At 39.5% G+C, this 8,446-nt stretch overlaps 1 protein-coding gene across 1 annotated transcript in view; it reads right to left on the reverse strand.

Annotated features, from left to right (window-relative positions):
* Positions 1-261: 261 nt before the first annotated feature.
* The window catches only part of dr1 (down-regulator of transcription 1), a 29,807-nt gene continuing 21,622 nt past the window's right edge, over positions 262-8,446 (reverse strand). The window contains exon 3 of the mRNA XM_020509647.2: positions 262-4,867. Coding sequence (XP_020365236.1) covers positions 4,718-4,867 — 150 coding nt within the window. The 3' untranslated portion in view covers positions 262-4,717. The remainder of the gene's footprint in view (positions 4,868-8,446) is intronic.

Genomic DNA, 8,446 nt, shown 5'->3' on the forward strand with positions numbered 1-8,446 from the left:
TGGGTGGATTAGACATGGGAAATGCAGGATAACAGGGGTGGATCTGGAGGAGATACTCTTTTGAAGGTCAGTGTTGACTCAATGGGCCAAACAGCCTGCTCCTGCACCATAGGGAACTATGAAACTTCCATAGCAATGTGGTTGATTCCTAACTGTCCTCGGAAATGGCCTAGCAAGCCACTGAGTTCATTGCAAATAGGAACAGGATGACCTGGCCAGTCACACACACAGACTGTGAAATAAATAAACATCTCAGTTGTGTTCTTGATTATATTGTTTATTTTTCTTAGGTATTGAATTTTCCATTAACATCATATGAAAACATGTAATCCATATCCCTCATTGGTCTGTTGCCAGTATAGCGTTTTGACATAATGATTAGGCAAATCCTTAAAATTACCCAGCATGTCCAGACTTTGTATTATTTCCACGTCAAATTTCAGGAAGCCCAGCTTATGTTCAACTCTAATCGTGAAAGGAAGCCTTTATATTGGAGAAAAGGCAAGGCTGCCGGACTTGAACAATTCAGTGAACATTCCTAAACTTGGCTGCTTCCATTTTGAACAATTACAAATTCATTTTGGAGGCAGTGCCTATACTTAGCACATTATTATCCTACCACAACCTTGATTTTGTAGCTGTACCATGGTTCAGCAGGTAAAAACATGGTCACAGGCATATAGACCCATATGCTTCTTGCTGAACTAAACAAAATGATCTCAACACATTCGGTAGGAAAGTTATAACTGGTCAAAGTACACTTTGATTTGGGAAGGAGGCACCAGAATTCTACAATATCACTGTAACTGGGCTTGTTCCAAGATAGCATCATAAAAGGAGAACATTTTTGGCAATGATGAGAATTACTTTCAGATACTTGTTTTCTTGGAAATATCCAAAAAATGCTATAACAATAACATCATTAAAAGCTGTGGAGATCTGATAATCCCACATTCCAAAATATCACTCAAGTCCTTGATTACAGGGGAAAAATAACAAATTCCAAAATAGACATTCTACAAATGAGTAATTTTCCTTCAAAATTCATAAGTGAATCAAGAACATGAAATCAGGTGATCCAATGCATTTTTCAAGAACACTTAAGACCATGCAAAGAATTATTGGGGCATCACAATGACTCAGTGGTTAGCACTATTGCCTTACAATGCCAGGGAACTGCATTCCTTGGGTGTCTGCGCGGAGTTTGCTTATTCTGCATGTTTCTGCCAGGTGCTCCAGTTTCCTCTCAATCCGAAGATGCGCAGGTTAGGTGGATTGACCATGCTAAATTGCTCTGTGGTGTCCAGAGCTTTACAGGCTAGGTGGATTAACCATAGTAAAATGAGAGGTCACAGGAATAGGTTAGGAAGCTCTTTGGACAGTCAGTGCAGAATCAATTAGGCGGAATGGCCCCTCCCTGCACTGTAGGGATTCTACTGTTTTCACCATCTATTTTCAGAATCTTGGGTACGGCTGTAGTCAGTTCAGAATATATTCATTAGCAACCTATTTTGGAATATAGGAAGTAGTCTTCAAAGGTTTCCACTTTATTGTTTCAAGTTGAAGCCATTATTTAACTGCCCTGCTTTAGATCGGGACAGTAGAGGCCAAACAATACAGGATCAATCATAGAAAGTGCTAGAGACAGTTAGTAGGACTGACAGCATTAGTGCAGAGAGAAACAGTTAATGTTTCAAGTCCAAAAGGATTGATCCTGTATTATTTGGTTTCTACTGTCCAGATGTATTCCAATATGACTTCTTTTGTAGAGTCATATCGGATGCAAAACATTAACTATTTCTCTCTCCACAGATGCTGCCAGATCTGCTGAGTTTCTCCAGCATTTTCTGTTTTTGTTTCAGATATCCAGCATCCACAGTACTTTGCTTTTAGGCAGAATCAATAACAACCAAAGCATATTTGTTATGACTTAATACAAAAATTGAGCGTCAAGAGCACCACAATGGCTTTTGGTCAAGAATACTAAAACACTCACCCCTCATAAATACAGTAATGTTTACCATATTTGTAATAAATATTTAAAACTTTACAATAAATCATGGTAACCTATCTGCATGTAATTCAAGTTGCAATAATAGTGTATTAGGGGCCACAGCTTATTGAAGGCAAAGGGACCAGTATTTAAGCTTTGATTTTTAGTTTGGTAAATATACAAAATATTAAAAGTACAATACAAAGTTATCAGATGCATTTGGATGATTTCAGTTTCTAATTACATTCTCCACATAAGAATATTAAAACTTTAAATTGTCATACAAGTAGGACTTGAGCAAAGAGAAATAGCCTACTATCAATAAACATCTAAAATTCAATGAAAAGTGCGGGACAGCATGCTAGGAGCTGCAATGGATGTACTTAGAACTGAGGTGTCAACCTGATGAAGGTACAAGGCAGGGCTACATGCATGCCAAACAGCCTAAGCAGCAAGTGATACACACGGCAAAGCAATTCCACATACAAAACATTGGATATAAGCTCTGTAGCTCTGCCACATCCAGTTGTGAATGGTGATGGACAATTCATTGGAGAAAGGCTTCACAAACATCCCCATCTGAAATAATGAAGGAGCCCAGCATATCAATTCATTTGCCATATTCTTCAGCCAAAAGTGCTAAATGTCCAATCCATCTTAGCCTCCTCCCCTGGAGGTCACTTGCATCACAGATGGCAGCCTTTAGCCAGTTTGATTTACTCCATACGATTAAATAAAACAGCTGGAGGTGTTAGAAACTGCAAGGGCCCTGCCATCATTTCAGCAATTATCTTGTGCTCTGGAACTTGAAGTCCTAGCCAAGCTGTTCCAGTATAACTGCAACACTGGCATCTACCAGATAACACGGAAAATTGCCCAGCTATGTCCTGTAAACAAACAGAAGGGCAAATTCAATCCAGCCAATCACTGCCCAACAGACTACACTCAGTATCAGTAAAGAGATGCAAGATGTCACCAACAGTACTTCCTCCGCATTAACCTGCATAGTTTGGATTCTACCAGGGTCACCTGGTTCCTGACTTCATTACAACTTGATTCAAACATTAACATAGAGCTGAATTCCAGAGGTGTGTGAGAATGACTGCCCTTGTATTTCAAGGCCATATTTAATTGACTGGAGCATCAAGGAGTCCTAGAAAAAACTTGAGTCAATGGGCGTCAGGGGAAAATCTCCCAAGTTGGTTGGAGTTATAGCTGGCACAAAGGTTGCTGGAGGTCAGTCATCTCAATTCCAGAATTTCTCATCCAGAGATCCTTGGGGTTAGTGAAATAGGTCATAATTCTAGATTCACAGGTTTCTAGAAGTTAAGTGAGGAAGCAAACGGCACACAACAGAAATTACTAGAAAAACTCAGGAGGCCTGGCAGCATCTGTGGAAAGAAAGCAAAGTAACATTTTGGGTCCACTGACCCTTCTTCAAAATTATGACACCCTCAGCCACAGTGTCTGTTTCAGGTGATCTTTTGCATGCTATTTCAATTAGGCAATGTTAATGCAGGGGTGAAAATTGAGGGCAATTACAAATAAGAATATGAATTTGTCAACATTTCCAAAGGATAATAGGACATTTTTTGTAAATCCAAGTGTCAACTTTTGCTTAGTAGTAATACAATTCTGAAAGATAGCGAAACAAAAAGTGCATTTTTATCATTTTTAATAAAAACATGTCTTTTTATTGCTAAGAGAAACAGCACATGAAAAAATGTAAGAGAACAATAAGCACCAGGGAAGAGTTACATATTAACTAGCACAATCAACTTCGCATTGCAATTTAAAAAACATACACTCTGCATTGGAAATCTCCCACAGATAAAGGTGAAATTTGTCAATCCCAAAATAGTTAGCAGTTATGAATATTTTTGTAAGAACATGAACATGACAGTACAAAAACAGCTAAAACATTTAAGCAGCAGTTAATATACACTCTCTAAGTACCCAGCTCGTTTGTCAATCTTCCCACTGTTGACTTCACTCTTTGGTACTATAACTGCTGACTAAAATGATGTTTTGTTTTTAACACTGACATTGGGAAATAGTTTACTTAACATCCATGAGTTAAAACTAGCCATGAAGTAAGAACACGTGCCACATAAAATTAAGAGTAAATAGCCTACTACAGATCTGACGGTTTTATCCAAGTTAATGTGGTTACTTTTTAAAATTCTGTGAACCCAGTCAAACATCCTTTTCAAAGGAAAAATGAAATATGGGCAGTTAAATTTGAATTTTTTTAAAGTCATTCTTACCACCGGTTACAAGTCATACATTAAAAAACATTTCAGTTGCAAACTTAAATAAGCCACTTAATAAATTTTGCTTTCGGTATTGAACAATAAGGAAGCAACCGATTACACAAACTGAAGCATTACTTCTCAGATTCATGAGCAGTAACAATACTGAATTTCAGAAAGATACAAGAAACAGGTGCTGGAGCTTCGAAGTACTGCAGTGATTTGTTGCTCCCAATTCTGGTCACCTGTTAGGTAAATATTAAATATTAGTCTGCAAAACTTCCAATCCTGTACACTTAATAAGTGATTCACTGTTACACATGAAAACTCATGACAACTGTAACTTGACCAGTGACACTCTTAACACCAGGAGCCAGTCTGCAAAGTTGTGAATGAAGCTGGAAATTGCAGACAAACCAAGTCATTGTTAACATGTGGTAAAAGATGTGTACAACTAATTTGCTGGTAAAGTTTACACATCATCCTCTTCCTCTTCATCTTGTGATGATCCTGCTTTGTTGACTGGATTAGCTGTGGCAGATGCTGCTAACTGTGCTTGCTGAGCTGCTTGCTGCATCTGTAACCATTCTTGCTGGGCTAATTCTGCCTGCTGCTGTCTGGCCTGTAAAAATAAGGGACACATGTAAATGTCTTTCACAGAAAATCTGGAGGCCTGCCAAATGACATTGAGGGTGAGACTAACATAAAGCACCTTCAACTATGCAGTCAATCTGCTTACAGAACAAAGTGGCAGGATGTGAGCAAGACCTTGTTTCATTGGCAAAATGACATTAAACCAGGACAAAAGAGACTACCTTTACCTCAAAACATGCTTGTGAACAAAGCAACAATGTTTAGAAAATATCAGCAAACAACCTGAACAAGAATGCTAATTGATCCAAAGAAAGTTTCTTTAAATTACTATTTTCGCAAACTCTGAATTTGACACCGGATATTCATATTTTCAGAAAGTTGTCATGCCATTTAGGTCACTTAGACCCAGACACAGGAGTTTGGTCTTCCTCCAGAGAATTAATGTTGTTTTTGATGAGTGCTGACACTTTCAGAATTGGCCAGCTAGATTTGAAGGGTTGAGGAGAGAGGGAAAATATAAGGAAAGGCAGATAAAATACTTTGAAACAAAAAACAGAAATTGCCGGAGAATCTCAGCAGGTCTGGCAGCATTAAAAGAATATTTGGTAAGAATTTGGGTTACCGTAAAGGATTCTCCATTTCAACCACTCCTCTCGCCTGAGTCATGGGACCCCTCAGGTTAAGCCACCACCAGTTATCACTGTCTCATGAGAGCAGCCCTATGGTCCAGTAGGACTTGGCAACTTTCCCTTTAATAGGAGTTTGATGAATGAGTGAGCATATGCATTTATGATAGGGCTTTCTAAGGTTTTGGAGTAGATTCATAGCTCGGATTGTGGGTGTTGAGGTTGGTTGGCTCGCCGAGCTGGTTTGTTGATAGCTGACTGATTAATTTGCTGCATTTCAATAGTTTTCAATACATATTAATTAACACTATTTCTCTGTGATAGGGTAATTTCTAAAAATATTCTTACTCGAGTTGATTTTTAATGAACAAGCGAGCAATGTACATGGCATAAATTCCCATTTGGACAATAGTGAAATTGAATTGAATGTAACGGATAGGGAACTTTTTTTTTTCCAAACTGTCTTCTTAGCTTGTCCAAAATAACCAGAATTTGCAACAGAATGGAACTTTCCAAAGCACTTCACAGAGAGTGGGGGGGGGGGGGCGCGGGGTGGTGGAGCACTGCTGCAAAACTATTTGAGAAGGTGACTGAAAAGATGGTTAAAGAACTTCAGTTTTCAGTGAGATAGCAAGTTGGGAAGAATACTTCAGAGCATGTAATTCTGCTCCTGTAAGTGGAATAGGTGGGGTGGGACGGTGATGCAAATGTGGCTGCAATCAAAAGGAACAAGAGATACACTATCCTAGCAATGAGAGCTGGAGGACATTACACTGACAAGGAGAGAAAAAGTCATGGACAGATAATTGAAAAGATCAAGAGTTCTGAATCTGAAGCACAAGGGCCAATGAGAGGCTGAGAAGAGGGAAGCAGTGAGAGGAGAACAGGAATGCACAGAGGAATTTGAGACAAGTTCCAGTTATATTCTACCGAAACTGCAAAACAAGGGAAGCATTTGCTCACTTATTCCACATGAGGGTTTCAGAAGTGAGGGAAGGAGGAGATTGGGAAAAATCCACAGGAAATTGGTAACCCATCCTGGGCCTGAGGTCAAAAGAATCAATACATACAGACAAAAGGTGTACAAAATGATCAGAGGTATAGACAGAGTGGATAGCCAGAGACTTTTTCATAGGGTGGAGGTAGCTATTACAAGGGGGCATAGTTTTAAAGTGAGTGGAGGTAGATATAGGGGAGATGTCAGAAGTAGGTTCTTTATTCAGAGTGGCAGGGGCGTGGAATGCATTGCCGGAGAGGGTAGTGGAGTCGGCCTCATTAGGGGCATTTAAGCAGCTAGTAGATAGGCATATGGACGATAGTATAAAGTACGGGTGGAAGTTAGATAGACCTTAGGTTTAGGTAAAAATTCATAGAACATAATTGTACAGCACAGTACAGGCCCTTCGGCCCACGGCACAACATCCTGGGCCGAAGGGTCTGTACTGTGTTGTACAGACCCTATGTTCTAAAACTGCAACTAACAGTACGAACTGCAGAACTCAGCAGCAATGCCTTTCACAATGACGTTATGATCTAATCACCATAAGCAATGTACTTAAACAGCTATATTAAACACGTATCCACCATCCTGATCTACCATCCCCAAGTCAACCTGATTTCAGTATCCTGGCTGAGAGATTTCAGCAAAGGACACATCCAAATAAAGCATTACAACAATAAAAACAAAACTAGACGTCACAGGTTTAGGGTGAGAGGGGTAAGATTTTAAAAGCTGAGGGGTAACTTTTTCACGCACAGGGTGGTATGTGTACGGAATAAGCTGCCAGAGGAAGTGGTGGATGCGGGTACAATTACAACATTTACAAGGCATCTGGATGGGTATATGAATAGGAAGGGTTCAGAGTGATATGAGCCAAATGATGGCAAATGGGACTAGTTCAGATTGGGATGTCCAGTCAGCATGGACAAATTGAACTGAAAGGTCTGTTTCCATGCTGTATGATTCTGTGACTCTAAATCACATTTGCAAGCATCTTGAGGTGTCTCAGAAGGCTTAACATTTTAATTCTTGTCAAACATCTTCAGGACCAGAAGATTCAAGTAATTGAGTTGACAGTGTGACAGTTGCTGTGACCAGTCCTAAAGATCCTACTTTGAAATAGCTCCAGAGGTCGGTATCCTGTCACCAACTCACCGTTTATTACACAAACAGTCCTTGATTATAATGCCTCATATATAGAGTCAGACACTAGAGTTTCAGAATCTCTGACATTCATCCTTTTTGTCTGTTAGCCAGGGTTTCCTGATTAGACCAGATTAATGGCCCTAATCAGGGACCTCAAATTCTGAGATCCAGCTGACTGACATTGTTATAATCACTACAGATTCAATTTGAAATCAAGAACTACAAATGTAGAATCAAAACAGAAAATCGAGTAGTTTTGTCAGTTCTTTGCAAGATTGGGCAGATGGGGATAAAGTGGTTGGTGGTGCTTTTGTCAAAGAACTATAATCCGACATGTCGCTACTTTTAATCAAGATACTTCCTGAAGACAAAAGAAATAGGAGTAAGAATAGGCCACTCAGCCCACTCTCAGGTGATACTGAAAAGCTTCAGTTGTATTTTAGCAAGTATATGAGAGTGAGGAACCAGCGCCAGCAGACATCTGCCAACATCATTTAAAATTCAGTGTGTTACTCAGGCTCTTTTCTTCTGATGGGAATAAATTTGTAGCTACTTATTCCAAATAAACTTGACACTGTAGCATTAGGTGATAACCATGACATCAGGCAATTCCAACACTCTAAAGCAAGTTGAAGAAAGCCACATTTGACAAAGATGCTGTTATTTTCTTTTTCTACTGTGTAGATGACAGCCCACCTCAAAGGGCATACTCCTGCACCAGATAATGGTACTGGTTAAATTGGACTGCTGTGACCTTTTTCTCAATTTATCTGAATCCAGGTTGCCCTAAATGGAGATAGTAGGAACTGCAGATGCTGGAGAATCCGAGACAACA

This window comes from Rhincodon typus, chromosome 10 (assembly GCF_021869965.1).
Source record: "Rhincodon typus isolate 14 chromosome 10, sRhiTyp1.1, whole genome shotgun sequence".
Taxonomy (NCBI): Eukaryota; Metazoa; Chordata; class Chondrichthyes; order Orectolobiformes; family Rhincodontidae; genus Rhincodon; species Rhincodon typus.